The 23,649-nt window shown below is 35.6% G+C and overlaps 1 protein-coding gene across 4 annotated transcripts in view; it reads right to left on the reverse strand.

The window, feature by feature from the left end:
• OTUD7A (OTU deubiquitinase 7A) overlaps window positions 1-23,649 on the reverse strand; it is a 412,217-nt gene that overhangs the window by 79,055 nt on the left and 309,513 nt on the right. For all 4 annotated transcript variants that reach the window (XM_020968629.2, XM_020968633.2, XM_020968631.2 and 1 more), the window contains 2 exons: window positions 20,395-20,613; window positions 3,565-3,666 (listed from right to left, as the gene is read on the reverse strand). In XM_020968629.2, the coding sequence (XP_020824288.1) occupies window positions 3,565-3,666; window positions 20,395-20,613 (321 nt within the window). The remainder of the gene's footprint in view (window positions 1-3,564; window positions 3,667-20,394; window positions 20,614-23,649) is intronic.

Here is a 23,649-nt window from a genome sequence, read left to right on the forward strand (position 1 = left end):
CAGCACCTCCCCACCCTGAGATGAACAAAGTTCACCTTTAACATAAAGTTCAAAGTAAAGCTATGGACTGGGAAAATAAACAAACCACAAAAAAAAGAACTTGACCATAAAAAGCTAGTATGGTGGCAGGAAGACCAAAATACAAACTTAGAAGAAGACAACAATGTGAAAACAAACACCAAGCAAAGCTTCACAGAAAATGCTGATTGGAGCCAAGGCCAGCAAGAATTCCTGGGAGACCTAAAGAAAGAAATGAGTGGTAGAGGAAAAATAGGGGAAAAAATGAGATTGATGCAAGAAAATTGCACCAAATAATACTGAAGAAAATATCCTCTCAAAAAACAGAATTGGCCTAATGATAAAACAGGCACAAACATTAACTGAAAAAAAGAACTCCTTTAACAGCAGAATGGGCCAAATAGAAAACGAGGCAGAAAAACTCACTGAAGAAAATGATTCCTTGGAAATTAGAATTGGCCAAGTGGAAGTTAATGACTTCGAGACAAAAAAAAACAAAATCAAAATGATGAAAAAAGGAGAAAATGTGAGATACATTGTTGGAAAAAGTGACTAGTAAAATAGACCACAGAGAGACAATTAAGGAATTATTGGACTACCTGAAAACCATGATCAAATAAAAGCCTCAGCATCATTTTTCAAGAAATTATCAAAAAATTGCCCTGATATCCTAGAACTAGAGGGTGAAATATAAATTGAAAGAATCTACCAATCACCTCCTTGAAAGAGATCCCAAAATGAAAATTCCCAGGAATATGATAGCCAAAGCTTCCAGGTGTAGGAGAAAACATTGCAAGCAGCCAGAAAAAAACAATTCAAATATCATGGAGCCACAGTCAGGATAACACAAGATTTAGCAGCTTTCACATTAAAGAAGCAGAGGTCTTGGAATATGATATTCCAGAGGGCAAAGAAGCTAGGATTACAATCAAGAATAACCTACCTGAAAAAAAATTGAGCATAATTGTTCGGGCGGGGGGGGAACATGTATTTATGAAACAGAGGACTTCCAAGCATTCCTGACCAAAAGACCAGAACTGAATAGAAAATTTGACATTCAAGCAGGAGACTCAAGAGAAGCACAAAAAGGTAAACATTAAAGAAGAATCAAAAGGTCCTTAATAAGGTTAGACTGTTTACGTCCGTATGTGGGAGAATGATACCTGTAATTCCTAAGAACTTTATCATTATTAGGGCAGTTAGAAGGAGTCAGCATAAACAGAGGGCATGGGGTGAGTTGATTATGTTAGGATGATCTCCAAAACAAAAAATGGAGAGGTGAGAAAGAGGGATGCACTGGGAGAAGGTGGAAGGGAAAGGTAGAATGGTGCGAATTTTCTCATATAAAAGAAGAGCTTTTATAATGGAGGGGGAAATGGGCGGGGTGGGCAATGCTTGAACCTCAGTCTCATTGGAATTGATTCAAAGAAAGAAGAATACATACAACCTCAGTTGGATATTGAAATCTATCCCAATAGGGAGACAGGAGGGGAAGGGGATAAGAAATATGTGGGAAGAGATTATAGGAGGGTAGGAGGATTGGGGGAAGCAGTTGTCAGAAGCAAGACAGGCTTTTGAGGAGGAACAGGATAAAAAGAGAGAAAGAAGGATAAACAGAGTAAAATGAGATGGAGAGAAATGCACGGTTATTGATTATATCAATTATATCTGTGAACGTGAATGGGATGAGCTAAGTTAGCTCATAGAAGAGAAGGAGATAGCAGAATGAACTGGAAAACAGAATCCAACAATATGTTGTATACAAGAGACACACTTGGGACAGAAGGACCTACAAAGAATCAAAATGAAAGGCTAGAGCAGAATCTATTGCGCCTCAGCTGAAGTGAAGAGGGCAGGGGTGGTAATCTTGATCTCAGACAAAGCAAAAGCAAAATTAGACAGGTTTGAAAGCAATAATCAGGGAAACTTCATTTTGCTAAAAGGTCATACATAATGAAGTAATGTCAAAAAGTTTTACAGCATGTTTTTCTGACAAAAGGACTCATTTCTCAAATATATAGGGAACTGAGTCATAATTATAAAAATAGGAGCCATTTCCCCATTGATAAATGCTCAAAGGATATGAATAGGCAGTTTTCAGAAGAAGATATTAAAACTATATATAGTCATATGAAAAAATGCTCTAAATCACTATTGATTAAATATAAATTAAAACAACTTTGGGGTACCACCTTATACCTATCAGAAATGACAAATGCTGCAGGGGATGAGGGAAAAATAGGTATGTTAATGAATTGTTGGTGGAGTAGTGAACTGGTCCAACCATTCTAAAGAACAATCTGGAATTGTGCTTAAAGGGATAAACTGTGCATATCTTTTGATACAGTAATGCCACTACTAAGTCTGTACCCCAAAAGAGACCAAAGAAAAAGGAAAAGGACATATATGTACAAAAATATTTATAGCAGTTCTTTTTGTGGCAACAAAGAATTGGAAATTGAGGGGATATTCTTAATTGGGAAATGGCTCAACAAATTGTGGTATATGATTGTGATGGAGTACTATTGTGCTATAGGAAATGATGAGGGGGGTGGTTTCAGAAACAAACAAACAAACATAAGATCTATATGAACTGATGGTGCAAAGTGAAGTAAGAAAAGCCAGGAGATAACTGTGGACAGTAACAGTAATGTTGTAACGATGATCAACTGTGATCAAGACAATGATCCAAGACAATTCCAAAGGACCCATGATAAAAAAAAATGCTATCCAGCTCCAGAGATAGAACTGATGAACACTGAGTGCAGATTTAAGTCTAAGCTGCTCATTTTTAATTTTTTTTGCTTTTGTTGTATAATATGGCTAATATATTTTGCATGGTTTCATATGTATAATTGCTATCAAATTGTTTCCTTTCTCAGTGGGAAGGTGGGTGAGAGGGAGATTAATGGAACTCAAAATTTAAAAAGAAGAGAATATTAAAACGAATAAATAATAAATATTTTTTAAAAGTTTGGAAAGGTAGGCTGGAGCCAGATTGTGAAGACTGAGAATGCTGAGAGTATTTGCGTTTTTAGAACCAATAGGGAATTACCAATTTTTATTTTCAATCAATAGAGCAACACAGTCAAGTTTGTACCTATAAGGAGATTATTTTGGCAACTGTGTTAAAGATGGATTGGAGAGGACAGAAATGAGAGGCACTCCAAACAAACTCCTTAACCTGGTATGCAGAGCCTTCCATAGCCTGCTGTCCCAAATTACCTTTCAAATATTATCTCCCACCATCTATTCACCAGCACAAATAATCCATTCCAACCAAACTGGTCTACTTATCTTCCGTTAAATATTTCAGGTGTATTCTTGAATCTACACTGTGTTCATATTGTTTCCCCACATGATATACCTTACTTCTTTCTTGCCACTAAGTCTTAATCATCATCCAAAGGTCATTCCAAATTGTACATCTACTATGCCTTCACTAGACTTCTCATAACTCTTTATTGTATTTGTGTAATATTTTCTTTTAGTAAAGAAACTGGCATGTTTGGGAAATCTACAGATCTCTGCCCTTATTGGACTCACCTAGTGAGGCAGCATGTAAGAGGCAGTTTCCATCCCCTGTTGTTGCCAATGGAAGAAGACGCTTGCAACTTGTACACACTGTTGACCACCAGTTCAGACGACCTGAAAGGGAAACTTACTTTATTGACAATGCAAATTCCAAGAAGCGGCATTGTGATGTTAGTATGGCTCATACATTCCCTATGATGTCAAAGAAAACCAGTAGGTGTTTACTAGTTAAAAGTTTCACAAAAAGAACTTTGGTTCATGATTATAGAAAGACTCATCTAACTTCTTAAGTAAAATTTAGGGTTTTTTTTCCCTTTAAGAAAAGGATGAGCTAAATTTGGCTTTCAATAAGCAAAAAGGTTAGGAAAATTTGAGTCAGCTTCTCTTCTATTGTGTGACTCTCAGTTATTTAGTCAGTAATTCAAAATGACCTTTTAGGGACCAAAAAAATCTTCCTTATTAGTCCACAGGTGTTTTGTATGTAGCTTTTGCTTCTAAATGCTACTTTTTTAATCCTAATTTTTCTTATTCATCATTTTTAATTAATACATATTTATTTATAAAAGTCTATTCCAGGGCAAATCTATTGAAAACATTATTCCACCTTTGCCTTAGTTTTCTACCCTAAAGCTGACATATCATGCTTGATTTTCAGCTTCTCATGACAACTAACAGAAAATATTTGAAAACTGCTTTGAGTGACTGAGAAAAGGGTATAAGTCTTCAAAGAGAAATATAACTTATTAGGCTTTCCCCTAAATATTTGGAAATAAGTGTTTTCATATTACTTTTCATAATTGAATGCATGTAAGACCTCTCAGACTGAGTAACATCTTCTGTAAAATGGAAGTATTGTTCTAGATGGTTTCTAAATTTCTATAATCTAGCTAATCTGATGCATTCTTGTAAATAGGCCAAGATTACAATTTATTCTCTATCTTGTGTAATAGGTATCAAATATTGTTAAGGCTGGTATGTTAACATAGCTATTTTTAAATTTCTCAATGCAGGCAAAGAAAAAGTGCAACAGAAAATCACTATTAATGACTGCATATTTTTGATTTGGGTAATACAATTTAGCAATCAACTTTTCAGGCATTTGATTTTGTAAATTACAATTCAGTCAGTAATCAATGGTTAAACCCCTTCACAAACATTAAAAAACCTGTTCTTGATTTTCCTTTTTTTGATACAAAGAAATAATACTTAATGAGACTAGAAACACTGGGAGCAGCCATATTTAGCTACCCATATGCCATTTATCATCTTTATATGTTTTGTGAAAAAATAAGAGAAATGTTATCATTTTTAGAACACTAGAAAGGAGTCATGAAAATATGTACAAGAACAACAGGTCATGGCTAAAGAATAAAAAGGCCTCTCCAAAACAAATTTAATTTAGAATTAATGAGACAGTTACTGACTCTTAAATTACTGTATTAATAAAAAATTAATGTATAAAATTTCACCAGTGTATCTGGTATACCAAATATCTGATTACTCTGTGGATTTTCTTGGTAAGACTCAATATATGAATTTTAATAATAAAAATTTTAATACAAAAAGCAACTTGTCCCATTAACAATAAATTAAAGATTGACATTAATGGGTGAAATAGTCATATACATGTTGTGCCAGGTAGCTGATAATCTTCACACATTTCTAATAATCAGTTGGTACCCCTCTCATAATTCACAACAGGTCTTACTGAATTGAAATTAGATGTGCATTTTAGAGCCTTGATTTAAAGTGCTACTGAATGGCCTTTGGGAGACACATAATTGGAAATAACATGTGATCATTTTTAGCAACTCTTCTGTCTTCAGGCTGTGAAATAACAACCTGTCACCTGCCTTTTGCAGAATATTTTTAAAAATAATAATCCAAGCTGGAAGAAGCTAAAACTGGGTTACCATTTCAAGTAGAAGACTGAGGCTCACATGATCCCAGCTGATGACACTCAAATGACCCACTAACAAAGAAAGACCTAAGCAACCAAAGCTAACCTTGGGTTAGTCTACATGCTCAGAATTTGCTGCTGGCTCGTAGAACATGCTGCCACTGAGTCAAAAGCCCCGATCTCAAAGCTCAAGTTCCTGTCATTACTAGCCTATCATGGAAGTTCTTTTAGTATTGGACTTTTTGTCTTAATAATGGGAAGTCATATGCATTCAAATAAAATTCTACATATTGAAATCTTCAGGCAGATGAAGGCTGTGGCTTTTTGCAACTCTGCAAGGAGGCTGGGGCCTTCAAAACCAAAAATATCTACGCAAGAGGGAGCTCATAACTAACAAATGTCCTAATGCTGGATGCTGTGTGGGCAAGTTGAGAAGTCTGCAGCCTGTGGGCATGTCAATGTATGTGCTATTTTTAAAATTCAAAAAATGTGCCCAAATACAGTGTCAAAGTGGGTCATCTATTCAAGCCTGGAGAAATATCTCAGGCGGGGGGACTGAGAGTCCGAGGGTTCCTCTCCTATGTATCTTTGTAGCTGCATATCCTTGGGCGAGTTATTTATCATTGTGGTGACACATGGAAGAAAAAGAAAAACAGGATTCTTCTGGACTGGATCACATGGTCGTTTGCAGCATGCAAACATGATTCTGCAAATCCTTTCTCCTACTCCATTATGTATTCATTGGATTTTTCAAAATTGTTGTTCTTTTAGTGACTGTCCTTGCTAATATGTAATACACTGAATGTTCATGGAAATATAACAAATAGCTTTTTATAAGAATCATGATTCTCTTACTTTGTATTTATGTGAAAATGCTATAGTCCTCTGCCAGGGGTCCTTAATCTGGGGATCTAAGAATTTTAAAAATATATTTTGATATATTTTCAGTAAAATTGCTTTCCTTTGTAGTCCCATGTATTTTATGTTATGCATTTAAAAATACTATTCTGAGCAGCACATAGGCTTCACCAGACTGCCAAAAGGGTCCATGATCCAAAACATATTAAGAATTCTTACCCTAGTAGACTATAACCTCACTGTCACATAGTGGACTATAACCTCACAAGTCCCAGCACTTAACATAGGGTCTGGTACATAGTAAGAGCTTAATAAATGTTTGTTGATTATCCTAATTGATTTGAATTAGGGCAGAATCTGCCAAAGAAGAGAAAAGTGCTATTGGATTCTATCAAATTGGCACTATACTGCTCTCTCTGCAAATCCATGACACTTTCTCTACTGAGCTCAGTTCTACATTGTTAAGCTGATTTGATGTCTCTGTCTTGTCCTCTCCTTCAAATGACCTGTTATACCAAAGATCTATTGCTCCTTCCTCCTTCTTCCTCCAAATCATAGACCCTCACATCTGCAGAGAAATCTTAGACATCATAACAGTCTTAACTCTCTCATTTTACTGGTGAGGAAACTGAGTTGCTCTGGAATAGATATCACTACTTCACAAAAAGGTACATACATCTAGGTATTTCTATTAAGCAATTAATACCTTTTTCTTTCTTCTGGAATTCCAAGCTTTTCTGGTGACACTAAGCCATGCCACAACAAGAATTCCAGTCTCACTCAGAAAAGACTTTTGGTCTTTGATGCCTTATATTCATAATAAGTCAATTTACAATTTTCCCTTTTTTCTCCCAAATTTAACAAAAAAAATTTATTAAGCTCCTATTTTGTTGCAGTTTTGTGCCTAAAGAGGCCTTGGTGAGGATAAAGAGAATTCCAGGCATTGGGCTGGGGTGGAGGTGGACGGGCTATCCAAGGACACACCACAAGTAGTTCAATTTAGCTGGTATATAGAGTAGATACAGTCCAGTCACATAATGGATAGAGCACTGGGGCTGAAGTCAGGAGGACTTGATTTCAAATCTGGCCTCAGACATATTGCTTGTGTGACCCTGAGCAAGCCATTTAATCCATTTGCCTCAGTTTCCTCATCTGTAAAATGGAGAAAGTCACACCATGTACTTCAGAAGATTGTTAAAAGGATCAAACAAGATAATATTTCTTAAGTGCTCTGCAAAACTTAAAGCGTTATGCAAATGCTAGCTATGTTTATTATTAATATTATTATGATGCTAAAGAATAATGTATAATCAACCTCCCACATAGGCTAGAGTCAGATTATGAAAAGCTTTATTCCTCATGGAGTATAGTACCTATTTTGAATTTCCTCTTCTACACAGTTCCTACAGGCATTTTACAATTTTCAAAATATTTCTCCAAGCCTCTGTGAAGTTGCAGAATCATTATTATGATCCTATTTATGGGAAAACTGAGACTCAGACATTTTAAGTGATTTGGTGTAAGTTAAACAGTGGTATAGCCAGGCAGAAGTTTTGATACTCATTCTAGTGTTATTTTCATAATATTATGTTGTCATACCCATCTTAGGGGGCAATATATAAACCTAAATGGAATGATATCTTCCTCTCTTTCTCCCCCTCTGCTCATGGTCTATTATCTTGTAATCTATACCACTTTCTACCACTCATAAGACACATCATAAACTGCCTCATATTGTAGATAGCTCTGTCTGTGTCTTATTTCTCCTATTAGATTATATACTTCTTGAGGGAGCTGGGGCTGGATCTTAAACTTTTAAAATACCCTTAACAGTACCTTACTTATAGTAGTGCTCAACGAATATGAGATGGGAAGTGAATGGGATTCGACACACTTTTGTTTCAGATAATTTTGTTGGAGGCAGTATGGAACAGAAACTAGAGTATTAGAACTTGGAATCAGGAATACCTGGGTCAAAACTCTTCCTGTTACCCTGGCTCCTATCTCAAGTCTTAACTTTTAACCTCTATATGCCTCAAGCAATTCCCTGGAATTCATGTAATAGGTCATAAACAGGTTGTAGATCTATGATCTGTGTTAGTGGAGGGACTTACATATCCTAATGAGAGCACAGATCCTTCCTATATTCATATACCCATTAGTCAAATTACAACAGAGTATTGGTAAGGCTGGAAGCAATCTGATTCCTTCTTGGGCCAAAGAAGATCTAGATGTTCCCTGTTTAAGCATAGGCCAAGCATATGGCCAAGTATGAGAACATAGCAAATTACTGTTAATTTTCAGTGCTAGAAATGTTCCCAAATTCCAGATATACTCATGAGGAAGAAAGTTTATTGAAGATAAGAGATGGTATAAGTTGGTGTACCCTATCTTGTTTTCCTTGAGTAGGCATCAAAAGGGGTACTCAGTATTTTCCTCAGGAATGGAATCTCACTCAATAGGAAAAATAGTTGGGGGTTGGGAGGAATCACTGAGTTGTAACTCATGTAATTCACTTTGAGGCTTTTCAAGAGTGCTCAGGAATAATACCCCAAGTCTAATTAAATTCAGGGTTACACTGGAAACCATGGAATTATTAGAATTCCTTTTAACTCTGCCTGTAAGGGCATGCTGACTGATCCAGTTTGGAGAAGAGATAGATTAAGTTGGGCCATGTGACAGGTTGTCTTTGCCTTTTTTGCAGGGAGGGGGAGCTTTCTTTTATCCCCAACACTCAAACATAGTACCTGGCAGATAGAAAGCATTTTAAAAATTCTTATTTACTGACTAACTAATAAAGTAACATGGCCTGGAACCTTACTGTAAGTGATCTTGATTTCATTAACTATTTCAAGGTTGAATGGCCATTACAATGGTGCTCAAGCATGTAAGAATTAGCACTCAATCCTCAGTCTGTAATCACTTCATTAAAATGCAGCATGGTGGCTCAGCATTTCCCTCATGTCTGAAGATAAATCACAAAAATTATTTGTTTGATCATCAAGAGAGTCATCTTGATAATAGCTATTTAGGCCAAAAACCCACGTAGCCACAAAAATGCATGAAGTGGCTTTCAAGAGGACTGATCCCAGAGAACCCCAAGAATTACCAGTTTTTCATTTTCATGTTTATACCTTCTTTTAATCTCTCCTTCCCCCTCTTCTGTTTGTTTCATTTCTCTGAGATTCTCTTGCCACTTTTTCTGCCAAACCATGTTATAGTATAAAATGATTTAGGATGGCTCCCATTTTCCCTCATTTCCATTCTTAGAGTTCCATTCTTCCTTTTCAGCACCTCAAAGGCATGTTTCTCATGCCCCTAATGACTTGTTATGCCACCATCTTTTGTGCAAGCAAAAGGTCTGGGTAAGAAATAGGGAATTGCGCTCTGTGTCACATCACTGGATCAAAGTCTATGGGGCTCTTTGCGCCCCCATGGCTTATGTAACATGCGTAAAACCGGCCCTTAGCTTCATATTTATCTGTCCTGGCTGATTCCAAATGGAGCACATGATTTCTCCCTCATTTAAAGTCAGTCTTCTGAAGACTCAATAATCACCTCTGCTACAGATTCCTAATCAGGGTCACTTAATCTGGAGGAAGCCATGACAGGATTGCCTGTACCATTATGCTTTTCATTCAGGTGAAATCAATGGGGAGAGTAAATGGACAGAAGAAACATGGTCTTAAGAAGTGATTTCATGTTACTCTAGAAAGAGGAGAGATTGGAGAGTAAAAAAGAAAGGAAGACTACCCTTTTTCTTTCTTTCATTCTTTCTTTTCTTTTTTTTTTTTCCCTTTAGCTTTGAGCACTGGCTCTGAGCAGGCAGCTTCTATTTTTTTTTTTAGGCACTTGGTTGATATCAACTAACAAAGCAAATGGTGAAACACTGTATCAATACCAGATAAAGATGTTAGAATGCAGATGTTACAATGCAAAGTCTACACAGCAAGCAGTCTTTATAAACAAATTCAATATTCTGTTCATTTGAAAATTACTAACACTGATTGTCACTGATAACTTCAACTACTTGGAACATAAGTAAAAATCAGGAAAATGAGCAAAAATATGCCTGGGAATCAACATGAATGTCATCAAGTATAAGTATGTACTTCACTTAGAGAAGAATTGTACATGTCATCATTTGAACTCTATTGTTATTTTACATATAGTTCTAATAAGTTCACAATCTGTTTTTATAATCCCCTTCAGATAGGCAGCAGAAATGTAAAATTGCGCATTGCTTGGGATTAAAGGGGAAGTTCCTACAGAAGCAAGAAGTGATAGCTGCCAGGTCTTCAGCAAAGGAGAAGACAGAACTTCTGACTACTCCCAGGAGAAGAAATTAAAAAAAACAACAACTTCAAGAACACACACACACACAAAATTCAGCAGTGTGGGGGAATTTAGCATAGGGACAAATGATGCTACACAATCTGATATTCCCTGGAGGCATTATAGTAGAATATTTGATGTTCATAATGAACAACAAGAAAAGAGGATAAAGGATCCTCCATTTAAGAAATCTTGAAAGCACATGATACATTTTTTAGAAATATTTGCTTCCCAAATAACTAAACACAGATAACTGATACACACAGACACATGCATGTGTGTGCAATACACATAGATGTTTAAAAGGCAAGCTTAAATTATCTGTAAAATTCATGTCTGTGGAACACCCCATTCTTCAATGTTGCCTGATAACCAAGACATTGTATATATATTATCTTTTCATTACAGATGAGAAAATCAAGGCATGTAGGAACAAACCAGTATGTCAAACCAGTATGCCTGTTCAGAATAGAAATGTTCAGACATGTTCAAACATGATTGGGAATCCCTCCCTCCCTCCCTCCCTTCCTTTCTTCCTTTCTTCCTTCCTTCTTTCCTTCCTTCCATACACACTTCATTTTGACTGTCATTCAAGAACTTCATGTGGATTACCTGTAAGCTTCAACAAAAACAACATGTATGAAAGGAGACATTTTGCTTTAGGCTATTTCTAGGCACATAAATTAATTTGTCTTAATTTGGTTAAAAATGTTGAATCCAAGCAAACCCATTATTGGGGGGAGAGGAGCTGTTCCACAATGCCAAGTCCCTTGTTTGACTTTTTTCCACTCTTGACTTTTGTTCATTTCAGCAGTGTGGAGACTGCTTCAGGCTTTGTGCTACTTTTTTTTTTCTTTCTTTCTTTTTTTCTTCTTTAAAGAATCGTCAGATCATTCTATCATTGCTTGAATTGGGTTACTATGAAAGAAGCAATCTGATGGTTTTATGGTCAGTTCAAACATTTTGGCCATCCTGATATTAAATGCACATGTATTAAAACCACATGTTTGGTTTGCCCATGGAGGAGGACACTGTCCAGAATGTCAGCTCAGTATTTTTTTGTCCTGTCCACTGGAGAGGAGTACCTACAAATAGCCTGCTATTTGCCAAAGGGAGTATGTAGTGAGCAATGGAACATCCAATGAGATGGTCCACATGTTCTTGGCATTTACCACACTCATAAAATGATGTGTTAGGAAAATATGGAAACAGATCGGCCAGATGACAGTTTATCCCACACTAGATAGCCAATTGAATCTCTTAGCCCAATGCTTTTTGCTTCCCTAAAACTTTGCCATGGTGTACATGATAGCATCTGTCCTTCAGCCAGAGGACTTACAAGTAGAAACTCCCTTTTTTATTTGGTATGTTGATATTCAATTCAATTCCCAGGGAGGTCTAGGAGGCAATCCATCACTGATGTCTGCCCTTGAAAGGTACAGTGTAGGGAACAACTAAAACCACACAGCCAAATAAGTATTTATCCTAAGGCTTGGTACATAAATATTTCAGTCATAGAACAGAGTGAGCCCAGTGTTCAGAATACAAATCCCTGTAAAGATGATGATGGAACAAGCCATGCCTTGAAGTACTTGGTTTGGACAGGCAGTTCTGATGTGTGACTAAGGACAGTATGATGCTGAGTTTATATCTTGTCCAGCCTCAGAAACCCTGAGCCATGGATTTTAAAATTGGTTCTATTGTAATGTCTAGGATAGAACAAATAATTCTGAGACAGTGTGGTCTACTGGGAAAATAGCAATGACAAATTATTGGATTTGGTGTCAGAAGGACTGGGTTCAAATTATGGCCCTGCCACTTAATAGCTGTGCGACCCTTGGCAAGTCACTTAACACACCTAAGCCTCAGTTTCCTCCTTTATAAGATACACTTGTTATACCACCATTTGCTATGAGGCTTTTATCTAAGATGCTAAATGTAATATAAAGGCTTTGGCAGCAAAAGGCTATGTAAATCTGAGCTATTCCTGAATTTGGGGGTAGCTAGGTGGGAACAGTAGAGAGTACTGGACTTGGAGGCAGGAGAACCTGAATTTGAATTCTGCCTCAGATGTTCATTAGCTGTGCTATCCTGGGCAAGTCACTTAACCTTCCAGCTTCACTGTCCTCATCTGTAAAATAGTGATAATGTAGTACCTACCTCCCAAAGTGGTTGTAATCATCAAATGTGATCATATGTATAAAGTACTTTGTAAACCTCAAAGCACTATATAAATGCTAGCGATTATTATTACTATTATCACTAATAATAAATACTAAAAAACCTATCATTTCTACAGCACTATGTTCTAGTCACTGTGCTAAGTGCTTTACAATTATTATATTATTTAATAATTATTATGATTAAGTAATTATCTCATATAATAATAATAACAATAATAATAGTAATAATAAAGTAACCCAGAGGGAGAAGGCTTGTTTACTGTTGTTCTATAGTGGTAGTTGAAGCTATTCCCGACTTATGTTACAATCTCAGAAAATATGATGTTGGTTTCATTTGTTTTAGTTGATATTTATAAGAATTTACATAATAATACTTCACCTTTGTACACAGTACTTTACATTCCTAAAGTTCTTGTATATACATCATCTCATATGCTCCTCACAATTACCTTATGGGGTGGGCAGAGTTATTCTCTCCCTACTAATATCCTCCCTTAAACCTTTGTCCTCCTATCCCCGCTTATTTACCTCTTCAGTTTGATATATTTCTGTACCAGACTGTTTGGAGGGTACAGTTATCCCTTCTACATCACAACTTTCCCCATCGAAGTTTTGATATAACCCAAGTTGGGAAATTTTGAGGAATTTTGTGGAAGCCACAAATGCCACACAAAGGCCAGCAGACTATACAGAGCCTATGACCAAATACTTAACTCAAATTGTACAGTAAGATACTGTAAACATTCCATGAAAGAAAAATAAAAATATCAGAATTCTTCTCTTGTATGAATGAATGAGGGTCAAAACATTTTACACTGATTTTCCAGATTGTGGGGGGGTGGAGGAGCAGGTCCTGAACCCTCATGATGAGGAAGGGATAACTGTATATGTGTGTGTTCAGTCCTCCTTTGTCTGTTTCAGATAAGAATGAAATTCATTTGATATTCACTTGCCTCTATGTTTGTATATTTTTCTCATATCTTCAATTATGAAAAGGAGCAAGTTCTACCCTTCTTCTTCTCCTTTATACAAAAAGATACTCACTTACCTCTCCCCTACCTGCTATTTTTCCTTTTTTAAATCCCCAGGACATACCTCTTTTTTTTTCCCTCATTTAATTCACTCAATACCCTTTGAAGACATTAAGGTTCTGATTGAACATTGGTTCCTTCTCCTCCTGTTACAATGTTAATATTACATCATCATACAACTTCTAATTGCTCAAATAAATTTACCTTTCAAGATTTCTCTGTATTGCAGAGTTCCTACTTGGCTTCTGGTCTTTTCCCCAGAAATGCTTGGGAACTCTCCATTCCATTAAAAATCCATTTAAAAAACTACCCTGTGGGATTATTTAGCTTTGCAGATTCTATAGGTTTCAATCATTTATCTTTTGCCTTTTGGAACCTAATACTCCAAGATCTCTTCTCATTTTTTAGTAGAAGCTGCCAGGTCTTATGTGATCCTGACTCTGGTTCCTTGGTATTTGAACTCCTTTCTGGATGACTTGTAGTATTTTTTTCTTTGATGTGGGAGCTCTGGATTTTGGCTATGACATACCTATTAGGGATTCTTTTAGGACCTCAATGATAAATTCTTTTTATCTTCACTTTGTCCTCTGGTTCTAATAGATTTGGGCAGTTTTCATTTATGCTTTCTTGAAATATAGTGTTCAGGCTTTTTGGGGAAAAAAAGTCATCTTTTCCAGGAGTATGATTCTTCTGTCTCCCTGACCTCTTTTTCAGCTCAGTTGGTTTTCATAATGGTTATTTTATATTTTCTTCTATTTTTCAATCTTTTGATTTTATTCCAATATCTCTTGCTTTCTCATGGAGTCACTGATTTCTTCATCTATTCTAGTTTTCAAAAAGTCCACTACTTAGGTGAGGTTTACCACTTTTTCTTCTAAGCTATTTATTTCCCTTCCAATTCTTTCTCTTAGATCATATATTTCCTCTTTTAAAAAACAATTCTTGCTTCATTTCTTCTAAGTATTTATATAGCCCTTCTGGAGAATATGTATTTTGAGTCTCTATTGATAGCAGTTACAAAGTTATTCTCTCTTCTTGAGGTGGGAGTAAGGATGAAGGTATATTTAGATATGCAATAACATTTTTTAAATATTGGTTGGCATTTTCTTTGATTTACCCATCTTCTACAACTTTAATTCTTAAGTTGGGGCACTGTGCATGATGAGTACCCTTGTCTGCTTTTAAGTGGAGTGGTTAGCCCTGCTCTGTCTCTCCCTATGTCCCTTGGACCTTGAGGGTAACCCCTCTGCATCATTGAGGTTCAGAATGCTTAACCTTCAGGGTCTTCTACTGCAGTGTTTTTCAAAATGTGATTGAGGGACCCCTGGGGGTCCCAAGATCCTTTCGGGGGTTTGTGAGATCAAAGCTATTTTCATAATAATTGTAAGGTTTTAATTTCTACATCAGGCAATGATGGTAGATATAATCCACATAAAGAAAAATTCTTTGTGAGGTGACCTCAAAATTTTTTAAGGGTATAAAGAAGTTGAGACAAAAAAAAATAATTAGGACCACTGATCTTCAGCATCTCAGAGATACCTAGGGGCTTTGGAATCCCTGGGTGCCTGGGTTCTCCTGGTCTGAGCATTGCCATACATTTTAGTCTCTGCCACTCTTTGTTCACTAGTGTCTCCTGACCTCTCCAGGGATTTCTATTAAGTCTGTGCTTTTGCTGCCTTCTGACATACAGTATAATAGGCTATGGTATCTCTGGTCTATCACTGATTGTTTTGGGAGACTGGGCTTGTTTGCCAGATTGGGCATTGGCTTTGTTAGCACTCCTCTTTCCTACTGTCCATTGGCTTCTATGTGACATCTTCTATGGTTTGGGGATGGAAAAAAAATTACTTCCTATAGTTTTTCATTGTGGTTCCTGATCATTCATCCATCTGGTGTGAATTTCATGATTTTCCTAGAGTACGTATGTGCCAACTAGGAGGTCTACCTCTCCTTCAAACAGCTATCTTGGCTGGAGTACTCTGCTATCTTTTGAAAATGCTTAAAATGGAGTTTTAAAATACAATTCAACACACATTTTAAAAGTATCCTCCATGTGTAGAATATTGTCTGAAATTATTGGGGAGATACAAAGATTAGACACTGGGTTCTGCTTTCAAAGATCTTGCAATCTAGAGTATGAAATCCAATATACTTACTAAAAACTCTAATACAAACTAGAGCAAAATAAAGAAGGCACAAATATTTGTTTTTGGCACCAAAAGAGGAATAGTTATTTCCTAGGAGGAGTAGAACCGGATACACTAATGGATATAGCTTATAAGGAGGAAAGGTGAATGAGCTAGGGTTACTTTACTTGGAAAACTGAAGGGAGAAGGACTTAATAAGAGTTTTAAACCATAAGGAGGAGACAGGATGAGAAAGAAGTTGACTGGCCATATTCCAACTCTGCTGTGGTAAGGAAAAGAAAAAACAGGCTTTTATTGTAGCTGAGATGTATGCTAGATGATAAGGAGGAATTTCTGATCACAAGGGAGATTGTGGAATCTCCAAAAATGGAGAACTCAAAAAATTGGAATAACATAGAATAAGTAGAGATTTTCCTGGAGGCAAACCAATTAGCACCATGACCTTTCAAACCATCTATTCTCAAAACCTCTAAAAAGTTACATTTCAATATTAGTTTCCTGTTGACTCCAAGGATCAAATTAAACAGTAAATCTCTCTTTAAAAAGATGTTAATTTGTTGAAATTATGCATTTCAATACCCTAATGAAGACTATTGTGATTTGATTAGTTCAAATGGGCTACTGTTTGGAATGAAGTTCTACCAAGCACTAATATGCATGTGAACACTATTTTTAAAAGTTGTTTATCTTCCACAGCTTAGATGAACTCCATTACCACACTGATTCTGACACCCTCCTTCTTCCTGCGCTTCCTAGGGTCTCCACTGGGCTATGAATATTTTCTTGAATTATTCATTTGATGTTCATCAGCCCACTAGACAACTTCTGGGAAGCAAGAATGTAAATGTTTGATTATACCTAATTACTCTCAAATTTTTTTTTTAAAGGAAGGAAGCATATCTGATGTTTTATAGTGTTTCAAATACAGCAAATTGTGAAGATGAGTTGTTGCTAAAATTCATCCTGAATCATTTCAGACACAAGGGTAACCGTATAAATGAAGGAGATTTAGTTTCTTAAAAGAGCCTGAGTATCTTAACTTACCATGATCATGATCTAAAATTTATATATGGACTTTGATCCCAATAAAAAGCAACAAGTTGTCACCAAACCAATTCTATTCAATAGCAACTCCCAAAATACACCTTTGAAAAAGTGATCAATCCAGACAATATGACAAAACTATAAAACCCTAAATATTTCCCGAGCAGGGGGAGATTGCTTTTTGGAAAAGTACAACTGAATAATTTTTCATTTCTTTGACACTCAATTTAGACCACATATTCAATCACATTTCAATTACCTCTGAATACCAAAAGCAAAGGTAATTTCTTTGTGAAGTGCAAAGAACTTTAGGAGTTTGCCTTGGACTAGACAAATTCAACAATTTAACTAATGTTTGTTAAGTGCTGCCTACTGGCAAGACAAAAACAAAACAACAACAAAAAAAACAGTCTCTGCCTCCCAGAACTTACCAGTTCATTGGGGCTAAGGTAGGGGGATAACAACATTCACACAGACTAAGTACAATGTAAGGTAAGGAATGATGGAAAAAATGGAAATATCACCAGGAAAAGGGATAAGAGAAGTAAGTAATCACCAAAAAAAAACCATGTAGTTGAACTGAACCTTGAAGGAAGATACAGATTTAAAAAGAGAGAGATGAAGAGGAACTATCACCCTCCAATATCGGGAATCATGGTAAATTCAGGTAATTCTTAGAGTAATGAAATCGGGAAAGAAGCATTTAAGAATGATACATATCCGAAGAATTCTAAATTCAAGTCGTTGGTGGACTCCATCTATAAAGACATTTTTCTTAGTTCATTGGCATCTCTTCTCATCACTCCTTGAATGGTAAGTCAACTGTAAAAACATCTTTAAAACTTCAAAGTTTAATTTAGAAACAACTTCTGCAGAAGTCATTTACATGGTCCAGTTTTTTTTTTAAACTTTCAGCTGTGATTGGGTAATCATTACAATTGTATCTGAAGAATAACTTCACTTTAAAACAAGGAAAGAAAGAAAAAAAAGACACTGATGTTGCAGAGAACAGCACTTATCAAATGTTCTCCTTTTGAAAACCAGAATTTCCCAAAAGGAAAAAAATGGTATGCAAAATTTTTCAGCATTGGCTTAGGTTTTGTTATGGTTTAAGAGTTATTAGTCATTTCTTTTGACTCTCCAAAGAAATGTTCTTCTGATTCATACTAGGTAACGGAATCAATTAACTTGAGACTTTAACAGATGGCTTACTACACATTTCTAAATAAGGTGCCCATGCCCATCACCCTTGAAGACAAGACAGAAGCTAACCAAATGTGACATCAGTTCAATAGGAGAGAGTAAGAGGATTTTTTTACCTTAAATTTGGCTCTGTTGCTATAAAAATAACTTGTGGCTACAGAATACATATGTGGCAGCATCAAAGAAAATAATTCCTTGAAGAAAAAGAAAACAGGCTTGCTTGGTAATAAAATACAAGGCTGCAATTGCCATCTACTTTTGCCACTCTAAGCAGGAGGTACTGTGAGTTAGCAATGTATCCTGGGTGGCTGGCAAAGGTGGTAGATTCCAAAGCACAATAGGGGTGAAAAGATAGAACTGCCAACTTGTACAATGAGAAATTATCCTTAAGTTATTGAAAGACGCAAGATAAATAAAAGGTAGTGAATAAGGCCAAAGTAAAAGTGGCTAGAGAGGAGAGATGGTTTGACAGAGCATCCTATAAAATATAACTTATTTCCTATGGATCCTAACATAGATTATATTTTTGAAAGTCCCATGACCTAGGGAGTTTTGAAAAGATTCTATTTTATTTGACTAATTCTATTAGAGCATTTTTTCTGGGTCCACTCTTTGAACTTGTACTTCTACCTCCAGTTGAGGACGCACAAGGGTGACTTCTCCCCTCTGAGGATAAGTTTTTTAGCGGAAATGGGGAGGGAATAAGCATTTATATGGCATATACTATGTGTCTGGCACTATGCTAAGTGCTTTACAAATATTATCTTATTTGATACTCACAACAATACTGGGAAGTAGATGTGTTACTACCCTCATTTTGCAATTGAGGAAACTGAGGCAAACCGATTTAAATTACTTGCCCTGGGCCACACAGCTAGTAACTGTCTGTGCCTGAATTTGATCTCAGGTCCTGATAGTCATTCAAAATTAGCTTAAAAATACATATAACCTCTATTTCTTATACTCTTACAACTTAACCACTGGCTTAATAATTGGGTTGTCCTGTGAGGACAGGTGATTATTGTTATGCATCACTCTGTACCACCATTTCTACCTCATTCAACCAAGAACTCGGTTGAGCTCCATGGCAACTTTTCTATTAAGATCAAGTGTACTAGACTGGTAACAAATAGGTATGAGTCTGCTTGGGCACTAAAACCAACTAGTTATATGACCTTGGCACATCACTTAACTACCTGGTTCCTCAGGTTCTTCTTGTATAAATTGGGAAGTTTATACTATATGATAGATGTCTATTGAACATTCTAACTTCAAATTCAATCCTTCTATATGCGTCTTTACCACCATAACTTTAGTTAATAAGTGGATTTTCTTTAGACATACTTTTAGGGCAAAGAATCACAACATAAATTAAGAAGCAAAACATTACGCAACTCCTCATGAGCTCAGTAAAAATTGGTGTACCTGGAGAAAGATCTAGATTTGTCTTAAACATTCATTCTGGATTTTTTGTCCCCATGCTGGTGGTAATTCTTCAAAGAATAAATTGATTTACTTGGTGGTTTATTACATAACTCTGTGCCCCTAGTAAGAAACCAGCAGTATTGGATGGAAAGCGAAGACAGGGCTGAAACCATGTTAGGGTCAGTACCGCTTTTCTCTTGCCTGTAGAATATGGGGATACTAGAGGAAAAGTTTTTTTACAAGGAAAATAAAGGCAAATTCAGTTCGCTGAATTATTAAGTGTTTACTATGTGAGATCCTCCATGTTTGGAGCTGGGTACAAAGATAAAGATGAAACAGTTCCTTCTCTTGAGGAATCTGGGCAAATTCTTGTTTCCCTTGGCGTAGAGCTAACATAACATACATTTTCAAAGGCTATGGAGTTAGGAGCAAAAAAATGGAGAAGTCAAATGATTACATATAATTTTAAGCTATTCAAAGATATGTTAGAAGCATGACTTTTTACTGAGAATGAGGCTTGGCTCATCTAATTCCAGCCAGAATTGGAACACAGTATAGCAGAAAACAAATGGACTCATGTCAAAAGACGGGAATGCTCTTTGTTGCTTAACTTATTTTCTTAGGTAAAAGCTATACCAGCTCTAATATTAAAATAAAATAAAAGAAGGATAAGAAGCCAGGTCATCTATCTACTATTACCAAATGGCTTTACTTACCTGCCTGCTCCAAGGCAACCATTGTTGCCTGTTCTATTAAATCACGTTCGATGAAGCTCCTGAAGTCTTCACTGTATACACTGAGGTCGGGCAGTTGGAATGTGTAGATGGGCATCTCCAGGGGAAATTGTTCATTGCTGCATTCATTGGCCACATGGGATCGGGCAAGGGAGACTATGGCTGAGCTGGCATGAGAAATACCTCTGGAAAGACGCTTTTCTAGGAAGAAAAAGAACAATGATACGTAAGTGGCTTGTAAATGCCAGCCCCAAACCACCATGTGTAGATTTGCTTATTTATATATAAATATCCTTGCCATCAAATACTGCCCCTTCTAATCAATATATACCTTCCTCAAAATTTATTCAGGAAGCTGGGATGAATAAACAATGCTTTGCAAATAATACTTCTTATATCAAGCCACTTAGAAAGATAATTGGTAAAAGTTTAATAGAACAAATATTTATTAACATTCTAAAAGATCATTATTATTGTTCATTCTGAGCTCAAGATGTATCTAACAAAACTCAAATGAAATTCTGTGCACAGCTATCATCTCATATCATTAAAATACATCAAAGAGATTGGAATTTGTTTTTATCTTTAAAGCAGGTGGCAATCTATTTTGGATCTAACCATCGTGACTTCAATTTTAAGACAGATTCTTTTTATTTGTTCTGATAAACATGACATATATGGAAATATGCAGACCTCAAACACTGAAGCAGCCTTTGTGTTTTTTCCCCATCAATATTATATTTTGTCATAAAGTTCCTATAGGCCATGCCCTACTTAGGAATAATAACTGTGATATAGAATTTCTCTAAAGCAAAAGTTCTCAAACTTTTATGGGTGACATAATCCTTTACTTTAAATGTAACTCAACAGAACCCTTTCAGTAAAATCTTTTTAAAAAACGTTTAACCTGGGAAGTTTTATTTGGAGCAATTGTTGCTGTAAGGTCTGAGAAATACCTGTCAACTCCTTGTTATCTTAATAACAATATAATAATAAATCTTTTATAATGCTTTCATCTTTTATGTCAATTTATTGCGATTTTAATAATATTACAAGTTATGTAGTGTAAAGGATGTAATTGCTATAAGTGTGTTATAACTCAGGACAATATTAGATGAAATAATATATCTTGTAAGTGGCTTCACAACAATTTTCATGGCGGAAAGGAGCATGTAGAGAATTTTCATTTATTTATTAATTTTGCTTTAAATTTTTAAGAATATTTTTAAAAATTTTATTTTATTTGAAAATGTCTTAATAATTTGTCTGGATTGTAGATCAGCTAAAAAATTATATCAACACACATGGCATATCAGTATGTTAAGAAAGCCATATCAGAGATAGTTAACCATTATATTTTCATTTGTGATTTGGTACTTGAAGCAGTTTTGTTCAATTTATTTATCAGTTTTGATTATTACTAGCCTAGCTTTACTGTTTCTTCAATTCAAATTTCCTAGTATTATCCAATTTAGTTTCCACTCTGAGCACCTGTGTAAAAAATGTTACAGCAACAAAAAAACCCAAACCCAACAGCTTATGAATTTAGAATCATAGACCCAGCTAGAAGGGAGCTTGGTGGTCATCACTAACTCTTTCCTTTCACAGATGAGGAATTTCAGATTGAGAGAATTTAAGTGATTTGCCCAAGGTCAAATAGGTAGAAATAACAGAAATAAGATTTTAATGTCATCATTGAACTGATATTGTTTTTTCCCAAAGGTAACAAATGAATGCTTGGTTACTAAATCTAATAGCAACAATAACAATAGCAATAATAGCCAACATTTACAATGCTTTTGTCTTATAAAGCACATTATCTCAGTCCATCCTTATGGTAATCCTATGAGGTTGAGAATGCCAGTATTTCTATCATCATATGACATATGAAGGAAATTGAGGACCACAAATGTTAAGGGCCACGAACAAAATTGTATAGGCATCAAGGCATGAAGTTGGGCCTCAGGCTTACTGACTGGAGTCAAATTTAGATTCAGTATTAGTCAGTGCTTGCAACTTTAGAGTAGGGGTTCTTAACCTAGAATCCATTATTTTTAAAAATATATTTTGATAAATGTATTTCAACAAAATTGTTTTTCCTTTTCAGTCTTATTTACTTTATTTTATACCTTTAAGAACACTATGTATACAGATCATAGCCTTCACCATACTGTGAAAGAGGTCCATGATGCTAAAAAAGGTTAAGACCCTCCACTTTAAAGAAAACTTTCCACTATAATAATGTCTCTTTTGTCACCAAGTATCTATAAGGTACCTATTTTAGTTCAATGAATATTTATTAATTATCTCTAATATGCCTTAAAGAACTTTGGTAGATATGAGCCACATGTGAAATTTAGATAAGACAGTCTCTTTTCCCTAATGGAACTCAAAGTCCAGAAATAAATTATACATAGATAATTATAATTTACAACATGACACAATAAATACATTAGAGAAGTATAAGTTGCTTCCTTTGTGCCAGCATTTCTTTCCCTAAGATTCTAAATCAGGGGGGAACAATAATATTGTAGGTTTTCTTTAGATTTTCTTTCAGTTACCACATCCTATCTAATTAGAGAGTTGATAATCAACTAGCATTTATAAGTGCTTACTACGCTAAGCACTACAGATACAAAGACAAGTGGAACAGCAGATGTCTTCAAGTAGCTCACATTCTAATGAGGGAAACAACACACACACATACATACATAGTATATTTATATATGTATATTGGGCATGCATATTATATATGTGTATATAAGTATGTATACGTGTATGTATATGACATATATATGAGTATATATTGTGTAAGGATGTATACATGTAAGAATGAACATGATATACAAGCATGTATATATATGTATAAGTATGTGTATGTATGGAATTATTTATATAACATATATGTAAGTATGCACATATACAAGGGGTAGCTAGGTTGCACAGTGGATAGAGCACCAGGCCTGGAATCAGAAAAATCTGAGTTCAAATCCAATCTCAGACACTTACTAGCTGGGTGACCCTGGCCAAGTCACTTAACCCTGTTTGCTTCAGGCTCCTCATCTATAAAGTGAACTGGAAAAGGAAATGGCAAACCACTCCGGTATCTTTGCCAAGAAAACCCCAAATGGGTTCACAAAGAGTCAGACATGACTAAAACAACTAAACACAACATATATGCAAGTATATATGACACATATGATATATATGTAAGTATATTTGCAAGTATGTATATAT

The sequence above is a fragment of the Phascolarctos cinereus genome, unplaced genomic scaffold (genome assembly GCF_003287225.1).
Source record: "Phascolarctos cinereus isolate Bilbo 61053 unplaced genomic scaffold, phaCin_HiC Scaffold_3;HRSCAF=262, whole genome shotgun sequence".
NCBI classification, from domain to species: domain Eukaryota; kingdom Metazoa; phylum Chordata; class Mammalia; order Diprotodontia; family Phascolarctidae; genus Phascolarctos; species Phascolarctos cinereus.